This window comes from Humulus lupulus, chromosome 5, assembly GCF_963169125.1.
Source record: "Humulus lupulus chromosome 5, drHumLupu1.1, whole genome shotgun sequence".
NCBI classification, from domain to species: Eukaryota; Viridiplantae; Streptophyta; class Magnoliopsida; order Rosales; family Cannabaceae; genus Humulus; species Humulus lupulus.
In genome coordinates this window covers 7,551,381-7,568,187 of record NC_084797.1, presented here as the reverse complement: position 1 = coordinate 7,568,187, position 16,807 = coordinate 7,551,381, and the positions used below count along the sequence as shown (strand labels likewise).

Genomic DNA, 16,807 nt, shown 5'->3' with positions numbered 1-16,807 from the left:
TAGCAACAAAGGAATGTGTAGCACCAGAATCAATCAATACATTATAAGCGGTTCCAGCACTAAGAAGCTGACCTGTAACAACTGAGGGGGCCTCAGCTTCTGTCTGAGTCAATGCAAACACTCGCGCAGGGGCCGAGCTGTCTGCCTTCCTGGGTTCTTCCTTTCTTGCCTTAGGGCAATCCTTTTTGAGATGACCCACTGCTCCACAAGAGAAGCAGGTCCTTGCCCTACACTCTCCCAAGTGATGCTTCTTACATCTAGGACACTCAGGATAAGACCTCTAGGCTTCATTACCACCTGGACGACCCATAGAAATACCACGGGGCTGTCTGTCAGGGCCTGGAACTGGGAAGGTGTCAGGAACCTTCCTCTTTTGATCACTGGGGCCAACACCCCTACCAGAACCCACAAATGGAGGACCTAGCCTCCTGAAATCCCTTCTAGCTGCACGGTCAAGCCAGATCTTAGTCTCTGCACTCTCAGCTGTGAGTGCCTTCTCCACCACCTGTGCATAAGTAGTAACTCCTGCCACAGTGGTGATGCGTACATCTCGGGCTAACCTGGGCTATAGCCCCTGTAAGAAATGCTTTCTCCTGGTCCCATCAGTGGGCACCAACTCCTTGGCAAACTTTTCCAAACGGTCAAACTTTAAGGCATACTCAGTTACTGATAAGCTTCCCTGAAGTAGCCTCACAAATTCATCAGCATTCGCCGCTCTAATAGCGTCATTATAGTACTTCTCATTAAACAAGGTCTGTAACTCCTCCCAGCTCAGGAGATTAACATTCTTGGTCTGGCCAATCACTTCCCACCAAATCCGGGCATCTTCCCGAAACATATAGGTAGCACAGGCCACCCTCTCACTACCAACTACCCTCATAAAGTCGAGAATAGTGGTAATCATGCTCATCCATTGTTCAGCCTTGGTAGGATCTACACTGCCTTCAAACACAGGAGGTTGTTGCTTCCTGAACCGTTCATAAAGAGGTTCCAATTTGTTTCCAACCTCAGGCAGTTGCCCAGTAACAGGCACCGATACAGAAGGTGCCTCTGCAACATTGGCCACTGCAGGCACTTGCTGTTGTCTTAGGAGACGAAGCTCCTCTCCCTGTTTTAACACTGTTGCCTGCAATTCCTCAAACAACTGCTGCCAGTTTGCAGGTGCTGGCTGTGGAATCTGGGATTGGTCATTCTCTTGACCCTGACTACTATTATTCTGGCCTGGATCACTCTGGCCAGCTGACATGTCTGTTTGCCCTGGGTTAATTCTGTCACTGATACCTTACTGAAATAATAATCAATACGGCCAGTCAGGTAGTAATAACTAAACCTCTTGCCGCCTCATGGTCCAAGAACAAACAGACAATTATCACATTCCACAGTCATTCAATATTCACAAACAGATACATGTTTATGGCATTCAGCACTCAGCATGTATCACATAATAACTCATAACAACCATACTAATAAGCAGGTGCCAGCAATCTCAGTACTAATTAGCACACATTTGCTGAAGATATAATATTTCAGGGCACAGGTTCAACATGGTGTCTCATGCACATAGGTAAGGCATATATACCACATTTAAGCAATTATAAATGTAACCACATAAATAGTTACCAAACCATGAGTCGAGCTTGACTTCAGTGATGTGTGTACATACCCAGCCAATCTACAGGAACCTTAACCTTGGCCTTGCTCTGATACCAAGTTGTAATGCCTTGGTTACCCCAGAACAGTTACGGTGAACAGTGAACCGGAAATTTGACTCGCTACCCGAGTCCTTTGGTTAAAAACGTGATCTAAGTGTTATTAACAGGCTAAGGTGTAAGAACCAGTAAAAAGGAAAGGATAACTTGCATTAAATAAATAAACTGCTCATGAGCCTTTAAAACGTTTACAAGTTGTTCATAATACAAAAGGGTCGCTACTGTTTCAAATTTACAATCCACACCGGCCTAAGCGGCAAAAACAGGGTAAACCCTTAGTTCCTCTGAGAACTCCCTGACCGTGGTGGTCAAGCGGCCAAATATGTACACAACACCGCCTAAGCTCTCCACTCAAGGTTGGGTGAGCTTCTCTTTTCCTTTACCTGCACCACATAGCACCCATGAGCCAAGGCCCAGCAAGAAAACACAATAAAGCATGACATAATATCAACAACGATCATAATAACCATTCAGGACTATCAGTCCAAAACAGATAGGTGACAGTAGCCAAAGTCACAAATGATGGGCACAGCTCCCTCTAGCCTTGTGATGATAGGGTCACCAAGGCTTAACTGATAAGTGGTTCTTTCATAAGTTTAATCAGGATAGGTGCATGGTGATTGGTCACCAACATAACCTTCCTCCCGACCCTGGAGTCGTAACTATGGACAGCATCCCTTAGCCATGTGCCCTAGCTATGAACATCTGGTCTTAGACCAGGCAAGCGCTTATAAGTTCTTCGACCTTAGGGTCGGTCCAGCATTAATGCCATAGAGCCATTCAATGCATGTTCATCGACTTTAGGGTCGGTCCCTGACTAGTTAGTGCCATAAACAAGTAATCAACGTTCACTAGCATTTAATATGCAATCCATGTCCACATACACCAACCAACATGCTTCAATAACAAACCATGCATGTCATATACATATACAGGGTGCATCTGTATCCATACACTGTTTTCTTACCTCTGGTTCGAGTGAAAGTTATTATAAGAACGATCAATCTTTTAGCTCCTTAGCGGTTACCTAGTCACAACCAATGATAACCTCCATTAATGAGAATCCACATAAATAGGGTCTTAACCTAAGCACCACTCTCGGGACCTCGAAACATGCCCACACGGTGAGTAGATTCGATCCCCGACCTTAAGGATTAAAACCCCAAGTCAAAAACCCTTAAAAACACTCAAAACGGGACTTAGATGGAACAGGGTAGCGCTCAACCCCTAGCGCCCCAGCGCTATACTCAGAACCACCCAAATGCCAAAAAGCCCTAAGGTGGGCGCTATAGCGCTACCTCCAGACCCAAACTCCCTTGAACCGACCTTCTTCAACTCCTTCGATTCTAACTCGATTTCCAAGCTTCCAAATCCTATTCTTGATGCCAAATGAACCCAAAAACCATCCTAACACACCCCAAACATATCAAGCATGGGAACCCTAGCCAAAACTCCCAACAAAACCAAGAATTCACCCTAGAAATCTCAGCTGCAAAACAGAACCAGAACAAGGGAAACCAGAGAAATCCATGGTTAGAAACTTACCCAAAGTTCAGCTTATGATGCTCTTCAATGATGGAACACACTCCCAAGCTCCCAAGGCTTGCTTCCTAAGCTTGAATCCTCAAAATTGGTTCAAAAATCACAAAGAAAGGTGAAGAGAAGAAGGTACGGGAGAACTCTTAAGCATACTCTGTTTTTCCACTATCTTCTTCAGCTATCAAAGGATATATCTTTCCTAGGGGTGAAATGTCCATTTCACCCCTAGGGCAATTAATAGTTTCTAGAGGCTCCCAAAGGCATATTCGGTACTTCCCTCCTAACTCGTTAATCATAATTAACGCTCTCCAATTCCCGCTATTCTCAATAATCTCAAACACCAATAATTCACAACCCGTTACCCTTTAATACCCGGTAATGCTCTAATCATTAAAATCACCCCGAGACTCAACCCAAGCCCCGATACTTAAACCTGTTGTGACTAAACCGCTAATCAGTATTCTAAGATCGTCTCATGCCGAATAGCTCGAACAAACCCACATTATAATGTGGTCTCAACACATATCATCGACGTGCATACAATTATACAATTATACTCTCAACGAGCCAAATGACCATCACACCACTGTAATTAAAATGTGGACCCACATGCATGCATTTAACATCATATTATACTATAATTCACATATCCATGCATAAACACATTTAATGGCATAACTAAACAGTTATGGCCCTCCCGGCCTACTAATCCAGCCATTAAACCATATTAGGGAATCCGGGGTATTACAGGTGAGGGAGGGGTCGGTGTAACACCCTAATTTCTCGAAAATTATCGAGAACACAGTGTTGGTTCATAATCATAAACATTGCTCTTTTATTGAATGAAAACTTAAAAAAAAATATATGGATCCATTGTTTTACAAAATTAAAATAATTGTGTTTAACATATTAAAATGAGCAAAATTTAAATAAAACTTTAAAAGAAAATTCTTTAATAAAAAATAAATAGGTCTGCTTGATCTTCCTCGACTATATGGTCCCCATGAGTACATCACGAAGCTCCTAAGTTCCACTTACCACCGACCATGTAAATTTTGGATAGTTTCACAAAGTTATACAATTTAGAGGAGAAATGAGATTTTATGGCAGATTTAATAATGAAGAAAAATTGGTGTCTAAATTATTATATAAGTTTAAATCAAGGTTCAGATTATAGATAATTAATTGGATAAAGGATTTAAATAATTATTTAATTAATTAAATTAATAGAAAATAATACATGCCTTGATTTTAAGTCCAATGAGCTTATAATTAAATGAGAGATTTCACAGGCCTAAAGCTCATGAAAATTTTGACCATTAGGCTATATTATCTATTATTTTATTGATTTTTTTAATTAAAATAAATAACCTAATTAAGCCTATTAGAGGAATGCTTAGTGAGAGTTGAAATCAGATTTTTGAATAGCTTGTTTTTGAGAAGATCAGAAGATCTAGTCTTGATGTTCTAGGTTTTAGATTCTCTCTACAACATAAGTTATTTTTTAAGCCTCAATTTTTGTCTTCTATTCTTCTTCTCTTTGTATCTGTCTCATGTGTTGAGAGTTGCCAACTCTTGTCTAGGGGATTCTAAGGATACTTTGGAAGGCTGTGAAGAAAATTGAAGAACAGTTCAGTTTCTTGTCGATACCATACGACAGAAAGGATACAAGGGTTAGAGAAATTGAAGGAATGACTCAATCATTCCGCTGGACAATAATGTAAGTGTTCTTATCATTATCTCTATATGAATTCAATTTTAAAAGCGTGTTCTAGGTTATCTCATATTAATTTGTTAAATATAAGATTTACATAAAAATAAACAAAATCCTGAATAAGTTTTCCACAATTCTTTCCTTTATAACCTGAGAAAGAGAAATTAATAATATCACAAATTAGAAGAGCATTCAATTTATTTTTCCTTTTTTATCTGCTAGACATTAGGGCTAAGCATAAATCCCGAAAAACCAAAAAAACCGAGTACACTGACCTTCTGAACACCGAAAAAATCGTTAACGACATAAACCCCATTGTTCGGTCGATTTGAAAAATCCGTGTGGACGGATTGGTTTGAACTGAATCGACCGAACTTATAAATACGTATAGGTTATGTTATGCATATGGGCTTTTAATTATATTTTCAAACTTTCAAATTTGTAAATGTAACTATGTTTCATGTATTTATGTTTTAAAAAAGCACCAAAATGGATTCCAACAATCCAAAATTTTTAGTTTTTTTTTAACTAAAACTTTCTAAAAATTATGGAATTTATTTTTTAAAAAAAATTTAACTTCGGTTTGGTCGGTTTAACCGATCAAACCGCGGTCCAAAATAGTCTGTTTTTTTCTTTAATTCGTTTGGTCAGTCGGTTTTTGGATTGCACCAATTCGGACCGAAAACCGAATTCTGGATTTAATAATATGAAAAAACCGTCCAAACCGACTTATGCTTAGCTCTACTAGACGTATAATAAATGATACGGAAGATCCCAAATATTTTAAAATGTGTTGGGCCCATCAATAATTTTAGTTTCTATTAGATATACAAAACGTGAGAAATATGATGAACTACCCATGATCATTTCCACCACAAATGACAGCAATCGTACAGTCTCATCCTCATCATTGTCAGAAAATATTTATCTGTTTTGAAATTAAAACTAATATTATTGGTGTGTACGTATATTATTTATTATTCGCTGCCTATATAGTACTGCATGTACTATATATTAATATTTTCGTTTTAATGTTAAATAGTATGGTTGGTAATATAAATTCAGAGCTTTCATTATTAGGTAATATGATTCAATTTAAAAGTGGTTGGATTCTTTTTTTTGAAAGAAATAAATACTTCATTGATCTAATTAATAGTATATCTGGACAGTAGAGCGGTCTCACCAATTGATGTGAAATACCTATATGTTGCTAAAATTATACCGAAATGTGCTAAAAATGTGTCCTGTTAGAGCACTCCAATGGATGCTCTACTCCATCATTTGAAATACCTTCACAAAACACATTTTTTTTCTATTTTACCTCTAAGTTTTACATTATACCATACATCAGTTTCTCTATATATTTCTCTACATCATTTAAATATTATATTTTTAAACATATTTTACTAATTAAAGTAAAATAAAATAATTGAGAAAAAAAAGAAAGAATAAATATATATACTAAATGGGTGAGAGAAAACTTATAAAGAAAAATAATAATATTAAAATATTATATAAAGATATGTAAATGTTATGTAAATGTAGATATGGATTAATTGGAGTTTGTGCATAGCTATTATAAATATATATTTAAAGGAGCTGATGGAAGATATTTTTATGAGTTTTAGTTAAATATTATAGAGAAAGCATACTACAAAATACACCACCAAAACACATTTTTTTTTTATAATTTACCTTAAACTTTTACATTATACCATACATCAGCTTCTATTTTTCTCTACGTCATTTAAATATTATATTTTTTAAAAATATTTTATTCATTTTAAGAAATAAAATAATTAAATATAATAGTATTACACTCATATATATACAAAAGTTTATAAAAAAATAATAAAATATTTATAGCTTGATGAATAGTGTTTCACTACATATAGAAAACTACTATTCATTTAGGTAAAAAAATATAACTTTACATCACCCATTGGAAGATTATTTAACAATTTTTTCTCTATATTATGAATAATTAGATATTTTACCTCCTCCATTAGGAGTGCTCTTAGCTGTTGTATGCTTTAAAAAGATTTACGTACATCTATAGTAGATACTATTTATAATAATACTATTCACTCCTTCAAATATTGTTATATTAATTTTCTCATCTTCTTTCTCTTTCTTTCTTTATATATATCTATATATATTATGCAATCAATGTGATTGCCTATATAGATAAAGTGCTCTAAATGTTCATAATGGAGAACAAGCTCAAAGATGAGTTGCCAACCACACATTAAATTACTCTTTCCAAAGAAACAATGTCTAAATGACACATCAAGAAGAGCAGGAGAGGAGAAAGTATCCCTATGTCTCAGCAGTTATGCTATATTGGGTACAAGGTCCCTCACGTGCTACATAGTGGGTATTATCATTAGTTATCAATCAAATCTTAGTTTAAAATATTGGGCTGGGGTGAAGCACATACTCAAGCATCTTAGAAAAATGACATATTATATGCTTGTTTTTATTCAAGAGGTGGGTTAATCCCCACTGGATATACTATTTCTGATTTTCAATCAGACAAAGATAGTCATAAATCGACGTCTGAGTCAATTTTCCCTCTTGGGTGAGGAGTTGTAGTTTGGAGAAGTATTAAACAATCCAATATTGCATATTCAACTATGGAAACTGAGTATGTAGAAACTTGCGAAGTAGCTAAGGAAGTGATTTGGCTCAGGAAGTTTTACACTGATCTAGAAGTAATTCCAGACATGGAGAAGCCACTAATCCCGTACCGTGTCAACAGTAGAGCAGTATTTATTCAAAGGAACTAAGACGCCACAAGAGAGGAAAGCAAATGAAGTACCATCTGATTAAAGAGATTGTGCATAAAGGTAATGTGATAGTTATGAAGATAGCATCAGAACAAAACCTGAAAACCCCGTTTACCAAGACAGTTCCTGCAAAGTCTTTTATGAATCATGTACGAAATATGAGATTGAAAGAGATGTCTCACCTGCTTTAAGGGAAAATGGGAGATTGTTAGGGCGGGTGCCCTAAACACATATGCAAAGACAATTTTGTTGAATTAAGTAAAAATACAGTTTTATTATATTTGATTGTTGTAATTATTGTTTGAATAATTTATACATAAATATCATAAAATTCCATATTCATTTATGAGAATATGATCTTGTATGTGTATGAGAGAATTAAGATCATACACTATAACAAGAATGGGATTTAGGGACCCATTCTCATATCATGCACAATTCGTACATGAGATGAATTTTTTTTCTTTTATGTCTTACTTTGTGAGACATGAAAAGTGTTGTGAGACGTTATAAGTATTTTTTTAAAATAAAAATAATAATAAAAAAAAATCTACGTATATTTCACGTCCCCTCTCCAAAAAAGTGACACATTTCACGCCCTCCACAACGCGGGACATGAAATGTCTCTAATTATACAAAAAATGTATCACATCGTTTAGAAATAAAACAATTTTCATTTCTTTCTTTTATAAATTCAAAACTCACCTATATTTCAAAAACAATTAATATAATAAAATAATGTTATTTTTTTTAATTTTATTAATTAAATTATTTAATAAACTTTTTATATAATTTAAATCAATAAATCAATCAATTAAATATACAATAAAATTAATTAAAATATAAAAAAATGATTTTATTGAGAAATTCAAACCTAGAAATGTAATTTTAGTGAGAGAAAGCTGGAGTTTTTTTATTAAGAGAGGGAGATTGCAGAGGAGAAAGAAAGGAGAATCTCTAAGGGGGAGAATTTCTAAGGGGCACCACCACTACTCGTGTCCAACACCACCAGAAAGTAGCGTATCACTATTGGTGCAATCCAATATCGAGTCCCACACATTTTTTAATTTAATAAATATTATTGGGTATCGCTAATCAACCATAAACTGCCACCTGATGTTGGGCACCTTAAGATGCCAAATAACAACACTCTAAGAGAAATGAGACTATGAAAATGAGGAAAAGGGGAAGAAGAAGGGTCACGCGGTTGGGAAATGTGATGATCCTATACGGAGAACATGTTCTCGGTATAAGAACTTAACATTTTCTCAGCCCACGAATAATTTAGGTACAGAAATTAGAGTTCAAATTAGTCATCGGTTGCACACACGTTTTTTTATATGCCTACGCAACAAGTTGTTTAACCCTTGAACACCTTAAATTATTTGGAATTTAAAAAAAAAATAAAGATGCCTATTATAACTACTCAATCAAAAAAAATTTGTCCCCAAAAACAAATGATCTAATTCCAATGACTTGTACGTTTTCGTTTTGGTCAAAGACATATATAGTCACTTTATTATTATTATTATTATTATACAAATTATAACAAAAACATATAATGAAGACTTACCGAACTACAGAGTGCAGAAGCAATACCAAAAGACTAACATTACCAAAACATTCAATAGACTCACTTACTTAATTGCGTTCTATAAGCTTAAGACTATATGTAAAGATAACAATACCAAAAGCAAAGCACAACATAATTATATAATATATATCATTTTGGTAAACGAATCTAGTCACTTATTTAAAACTCCAACCTTTGTTTTTCTGAGAATGGGAGTTGTGTAATATCTGTGACGATAAATTAAATATCATCAAAGAAGTACTTCTTGAAAGCTTTGACATGTTCCACAAGAAGGCAAATGACAATCAAGAGGGACTCATCTTCATCACCACTCCTAAGTATCCACAAGTCACCATCAACTTTGTGGTAAGCAGGCCCAAAATGGATCTCCTTTCCCCATCCGAAATCAATACCCTCAAACGGTAAGTTCATCCAATTTATGACGCCAACATTTGGATTCCCATAGTATTTGCCTCCTCCATTAGTTGACTATTTATATGAGAACTGGAATTCGGTCAGGTCTTGTTGACTTTTTAGGAAGTCAATTGCTGACAAAATATAGTCGTTTGTCACCACCTCAATTGCCAAGCGTACTTTACTCGCTCCGAAACCTAACGACTTAGACAACAAATCTCCAGAGGTACAGCTCGCCATTATGTAGAAAACTCCATTACCGAAGTACGAAAATGGTAACGGCGACTGAAGGCGCTTTCGTGAGTCGATTGTTATGGCGCACGCTGTGGGTTGTTCCCTCTGGTGCTTCCTCGCCTTAGTTGAACACCTCCAAATATGAGCCGTTAAGACCTCATACCGCGTATAAGGTCGTGATGTTTCGAGGGTAGTACTGATCTGACGGTCCTGATTTGCCCTCTTCTTCAGCTTCTGGACTTGTTCGTTTGCAAGCTTTAGCGTGACCATTGTGGTTTTCATCTTCTTGAGCTCTTCGACAGTAGGTTGTTTCAACAAAAACGACATATTACTGAAGTCCTTGGAGTGAAGCGTGGCGTTCTCCCCATCTCTCCAACTCTAAAGGCCTTTTTGTCCAAAAGCGGCGCCTTTCCCAACGGCAGGCCTCGTGCGAATCGAGCCCACTCAGTCATGAAGTTGGCGGCGCTTGTTCCGTCAGTAATGATATGTGAGGTGGTGAGGCCTAGGCTTAAGCCACGGCACCTGAATTTGGTGAGTTGCACCAGACAAAGAGGGAGCTCATGGAGTGGATGAGACTCGTTTATGTGGGGAAGAAGAAAACGATTAAAGTCGGGAGTGGGTGTGAAGTGATCTTCTCTGAAATGAGCGAGATCAGCGTTCAACTTGGCAGCAACGAAAAGAGCGCCGTGTGCGTTGCATTTGAGCTCAAAGCGACCATCGTCGAAGCTGCGCAAACGCCCAGCGAGTGGATAGAAGTGCACTAGAGCGTGGCTCAAGGAATCGATTAGGGTTTGAGTAATGGCTTGGAATTGGGTTGTGGTTGGGCCGTAGAAGTAGATAGCACTTGCATAAGTGGTGCATCCGATCTGATCCCATTCAGACAAGGATTGATTCCCTGTCCAAGTTGATTTCGCCGGAGTCACCATTACGTTTTTCTTGATGTTCAGCTCCATATATGTATATGCACGCGTTTATACGAATAATAATTTTATTTGAGAGAGACAGAGAAAAGAAGTATAACTGACCAAGTTTTTAATAGAATAGAGCTAATTTTATAGACAGAATATAATAGAAGGGTGTCCCACTGCCCTAGCCAGTTTGTGTTCACTAAAACAATGTTTATATATTTCATAGTGAATGTGATTTACTACCTAACTATTGTAAACTTAATGAATTCGTAAAACAAGATTCAATGAAAGTTTAAAGAACATATAAATAGAATCACACAGAGCAATTTTTACAAGGCTCACCACTACACAAAGTAATGGCTAATCCTTGGGACCTAGTCAAATCAGGGCATACTCAGTAGTGTAAATAACATTATGAATCATAGGAATACCCAAAAAACTCTGAATAGTGGAGGGATAAAATGGAATACGTTTACCCTTACTAAATGCAGTAAACCTGTTAGGATATATATGCTAAGCATCTAGCAAAGAATCTCTAGATTAGAATAAAATTCCCTAACCAGATTTTGAGATGGCATGGAAAGACGAGTGATAATGTTAACCACTTCCGAGACTCTAGAATCTCACGGAGCCTAGGAAAGTCCTCCAACACCATAGAATGCTCAACATGCAAATGACAAAAATACACATAAGCTTTAAAACATTTCTCAGCATATCTATTGACAAAGAAAAACAATGTGCTCATATCAGATTCAGGAATCCCACAAACAGCAGATGAGGATTTGGATTTTCTTCATTTTGCTGGTAATCCACTAGAAGACTTGAGTTTCTTGCTAGGAGGTGGTTTAGTGATTGGGTCAGAGGGACATTTAGATGGATGAGAGGGAGACCCAGCAATTTGAGCAGATGCCCGAGTGACACGATGAGGGACAAGAGTAGACTCACTAAAGTATTTTTTCTTGTTAGCTACAAACTTCACTCGAGACCCACGAAAAGACCCAGAAGGAACAATGAAAGGAACAGATGCAACTTGGGTAGACACATTTACATTCTCACTAACAACAGGAGGACAAACAGAGTTAGGAATAGAGGGAATACTTGGAGACGGAGAGATCATCGTAGACTTTGTGGACTGGAAGGACAGAATAAGGGACACCAAGAAAGCAACCTCACAATCAAGAGGAGGAGATGGCAAAGGCGGAGGGGGAACATTGAGAACCCCTCCAAAGGTGCCTTCGGGAACTTGAGAACCACCTTGAACACAGAGAGAAGACATTAGAAACGTTTAGAGAGAAAATAATTAGGTCAGAAATGTGAAAAACGGATGAAGAAAATACATTTAAAAGTGAATTCTCCAAGACCGTGTTTGGTAAAAAAAAAAAAAAAGTCTGTGCAACAAGTAAGTAAAAAAAGGAAACAAGAGAAAACCTCAATCATACTTGAAAAGTCACAAATATCCACAAAACCAAAAAAAATGATAAACTCACATGCATATGGTCATCTAAGAAAATACAGGAGAAGAAAGAAAACAAAATAGTAAAAACTAGAGAGATCATAATAAAAATACTGACAAACCAATCAAACAAAAATCTCAGCTCAGCGGCAAGATTGAATAAAAAGTTTCAAATAAATAAAAATTATTAAATATAAAAGAATGACATAAACATATTAAATGAACAATTAAACCAAAATATTGTTTAATATTTAAAAATATATATATGTAATATGATAACATTTTTAAACATAAATGATAGTTTTTTTAATATAAATTAGGACTATGTATTATATATTATTATTATTATGATATTTTATAATATTTAAATTAATTTTTTTTTAAATATCTAGTCTTTTAAGCAATATTATTATTATAATAATATTTTATAATATTTGAATACATATTAATATAATTAGTATAAAAAATAGGATCAAATATTATTATCATAATAGTATTTTATAACATTTAAATTTATATTAATATAATTATTTAATATCTAATCTTGTAGTATATATTATTATAATAATGATATTTTATAATATTTGAATTTGAATTTATATTAATATAATTAATAAACATATATTTTTAATTAGTTTTAAAGGTATATTGCATTGTTTCGGTCTTGTGTCTGACTTTTTCTCTGAGTAGTAGTATATATTATTAATATAATATAATTAATAAACATATATATCACATTCTCTACACTAAATTCCCTTATTCTTTCGATCTTGTGTCTGACTTTGTTCTCTGATTAGTAGGAATGTTCTTCTTGAAGAAATTATTTTTGTTGTTAAAGTTATTCTCTATCATATTCTTCTTTAAAGACTTAGCATAATTTTTTATTAGGAGAGTAACTTTTGCTTCTGTCAAAGCTTCAAACATTTCACCTTCTTTGTCAAGAGTTTCTTTTAGAACAAAAGCAACCTTCCCCCATTCTTCTCAGGTTCCTTGTCTTTCACTTTCTTGCCTTTACTACATCTCTTGAGGGTTAATCCATAATTCTGTAGAGATCCAATCAATTCATCCAAGTCCATATCCTCAACATCATGCACTTCTTCAATAGATGTGAGCTTGGCTTTGAATCTCCTCCGAAGACACCCAAGAACATTCCTAACTAAATTATCACTTGAGTAAGTCTCTCCAAGGGCATATGACTCATTAGAAAGATCACACAACTTGGCATGAGAATATACAATAGAATCCTCTTCTTCCATGATCAAGTTTTTGAATTCTCTAGCCAGAGACCTAAATCCTTATTTCTTGACAGTTGAAGTACCCTCATTCTTGGTCTTCAACTTATCCCATGCCTCCTTAGCAATCTCATAGTTTGCAACCACTTTCATCTGATTAGTTGAAACAACATTGAAGATAGCATTAAGAGCTTTTGAATTAAAATTTACCTTTTCAATTTCATCAGTCGTCCACTTGCTCGCAGCCTTAGCTTTTTCAACATCCCCTACTTTCTTGGTTGGGGGTTTCCATCCATCAAACATTGCCATCCAGACATGTTCATCTACAAATTTAAGATATGCCCTCATCTTTGTTTTCCAATAGGGGTAGTTAGCCCCTTCAAGCATTGGAGGTCTAGTGGTTGATCCATATTCTCTGAACATATCCATGATTGTCAACACGACATAAGTTAAACAGAACTCTCGTAGATGACACTAGGAGAGGGTGAGGTTGGTCATTTCATCTTTCAGATCTTCTTAGTTCCTGCTCCATGTGTCTTTTCTGTTTCCCCAAAAGAGAAAAGTTGAAAAACTAAGACAAACAAAACAAGTAGAGGTTACAACTTAGCCTATTGTACTACTGTCTATTAGGTCCATCTATCTATTAAAACTTCCCTATTACAATTAAGTCCAACTCAGGTAAATGAGCCTTAACAATTGAATCTTCCATGGAGGAGGGCTGGGTTCAGTATATCGTACCCACTACTAAGGCCCCCTAACTTCCACTTGGACCCAAAAGACAGGAAGTTAAACCATTGCTTTATTAATTGTTATTCATTTTTCATTAGATCCAATCTAATAATACAAAGCAAATGGGCCTTCACAAATGGGCCTTCACAAATGGGCTAACCCATAAGAGAGGAATTTAAAGTTTACAATTTCAATTGAATCCAAAAATTCTTAACACTTACTACACAATGAAACAATAACAAAATCAAATAACATGTTTTAAATTTTTTTTACAAACAAGTGAAAATTTTCTAAAACATCATAAATTTATCGATCTATTCTTATATTTGTCTAATCCTTCACATCGGATCCATTATCATACTCAGGGTCTGGTATTCTTCTTATAGCTTATCCTTCCTAACCACACTTGAGTCCATTGGGCTAATTTATGAAAATAACACAAGAAAAACATTACAAACATATTTCGAAAACAATGTGTATACTTACTTGGTAATGAGTAGGTCCTTTGTAGATATCGTGTGTATTTCATGGGAACGTTCAGGACCAATATAGCCGTGGGCTCTGATACCACCTGTAATGCCCTAATTTCTCATAGATTACTGAGAACACAACATTGAATCATAATTCATAAATATTGCTCTTTTATTGAATAAAAACCTGAAACTAAATACATACATGGATCCATGGTTTTCACAAAAATAAAATAATTGTCTGTAACATAAAAATGAGCAACATTTAAATAAAACTTTAAAGAAAACATTCTTTGATAAAAATAAATAAATAGGCCCGCTTGATCTTCCTTGACAATATGGTCCCCATGAGTACATCACGAAGCTCTTAGGTCCCCACTGGCCTTTCTATCCTTAATTTCCTGGAATAACAACATTATAAGGAGTGAGCTTCTAAGCTCAGTAAGGAAAATACATACAAAAGTTAGTCATATAATCAAACATAGCATAAATTCACAAGAGTCGTACAAACACAAAACTCTAGGTCATATCATAGCTTAAGTCATAATTCTACACCATAATCTAAGTCGTAAATCATAAATCATACTCTAAGTCATAAGTCATAGGTCATAAGTCATAAGTCATAGATCATAAATCATAGGTCATAAGTCATAATCATAACTATAAGTCATAGGTCATAAATCATAATCATAACTATAGATCATAATAACAAGTAAGATATAATAAAAAGATAAGTGCTTATAAAAGAGGGTGGCAATTAAGCCCCAGACAAAAGTCTGTCATACATAGGACATCACTTAGGTCCATCATAAAGTTTTGGCAACCAAGCCTACCAGACATAGTCTGTCATACATCATTGGACACCTTAGGTCCAGACACACTTAACCCTTTGTTGTACCTGAAATGTTAGGTCATACAAATATAAACTATATCATAAACTACACAAGCTAGGTCATAATACTAAACTACCTAATTTTCCTTACCAAAAACCAGAATATTGGAGACAAGAGCGGGATTGAAACTCCTAAAACCAAACATAAAGAAACCATAAGTTTCCTAAAGAAAATAAGATGAAGAGAAGATCTAAACCATCGGGATAGAAACTTACCGAAAACTTTATGTTTCAAAGGAATTGAACACTTAACCAAAAGTCACTATCACAAGTTAGGATTTGAAGAATAATAGAAACTATAGTGAACTAAACCTGAAGATAATGAATACCTTGGATAGCTTAGAACCTTGATCTACACCTCGAACACCAAAATCACACAAAATCTTACTTCCCAAGTGTTTATAAAAGCTTTAGATTTGAAAGTTGTTGACGCCATTTTTCGTCAACTTAAATAAGAGAGCAACTAAACAAGAAAATATTGGAGGAAATAAGTAAAAATGAACACCATAGGTTTTTACGTGGTTCAATAGTTAAATCTGCCTAGTCTACGAGTCTATGTTATTAAGATTTAGGAGTTTTCTGGAAACTTTTCAGAGAATAGTTGCCGAGAGTTTTTCTCTCCAGAAATTAGAATTCGGTCCTTTACAAATGGTGCTTCGTTCTCTATTTATAGGGAAGGTTTGCAGAATTCATTCCCACATATCTCGGGAGGATATTCTGTGAATCAAATAATATAATACTATTTAATAGATGATTTCCCACATACACAGAAATGTCCCATGATAAATGAGATCGGATAACAGATTAAATAATATCCCTTAAATAATGGGATTGTACAACAATAAATATGTTCACATATAACTGATTAACTCAGGTACAAGATTCATCAGATCTCCTAGACTAGAAGTTGATCATGAGCTCGTCGCCTAACTTTGCATATGCTCGGAACAAGTAACTATTGATGAAGTCATCTCATTCGAGCTTACACTTCCTGAGCTCGAGCCATCTTGTTTGAAGACAAGAGATGTATCAGGGAAAAATATATACAAGTGTCAAACCATGGCCATTGCGAGCTCAGAGAATATTCAAGGCTACACATCGTTGAGCTTTTCGAGGTGATTACTTACAACAAAGCAGCTCAACTGAAGGAT

At 35.4% G+C, this 16,807-nt stretch overlaps 2 protein-coding genes across 2 annotated transcripts; both read right to left on the bottom strand.

Annotated features, from left to right (window-relative positions):
* Positions 1-9,564: 9,564 nt before the first annotated feature.
* On the bottom strand, positions 9,565-10,242 carry LOC133778787 (spermidine hydroxycinnamoyl transferase-like). Its single transcript, XM_062218811.1, has 2 exons — positions 9,901-10,242; positions 9,565-9,813 (listed from the first exon to the last, which is right to left on the bottom strand). The coding sequence occupies exons 1-2, from the start codon at positions 10,240-10,242 to the stop codon at positions 9,565-9,567; spliced, it is 591 nt and encodes a 196-aa protein (XP_062074795.1).
* A 41-nt stretch (positions 10,243-10,283) lies between these two features.
* On the bottom strand, positions 10,284-10,898 carry LOC133778786 (spermidine hydroxycinnamoyl transferase-like). Its single transcript, XM_062218810.1, has one exon. It carries the CDS (start codon positions 10,896-10,898, stop codon positions 10,284-10,286), a length of 615 nt encoding a protein of 204 aa, XP_062074794.1.
* Positions 10,899-16,807: the final 5,909 nt, after the last annotated feature.

Excerpts from the sequence above, each read along its gene's own strand:
- LOC133778787 (XM_062218811.1), bottom strand. The coding sequence starts at position 10,242 with ATGGTCACGCTAAAGCTTGCAAACGAACAAGTCCAGAAGCTGAAGAAG. Across the intron at positions 9,814-9,900 it reads AAGTACGCTTGGCAATTGAG|TCAACTAATGGAGGAGGCAA; the intron begins GTGGTGACAAAC and ends TCATATAAATAG.
- LOC133778786 (XM_062218810.1), bottom strand. The coding sequence starts at position 10,898 with ATGGTGACTCCGGCGAAATCAACTTGGACAGGGAATCAATCCTTGTCT.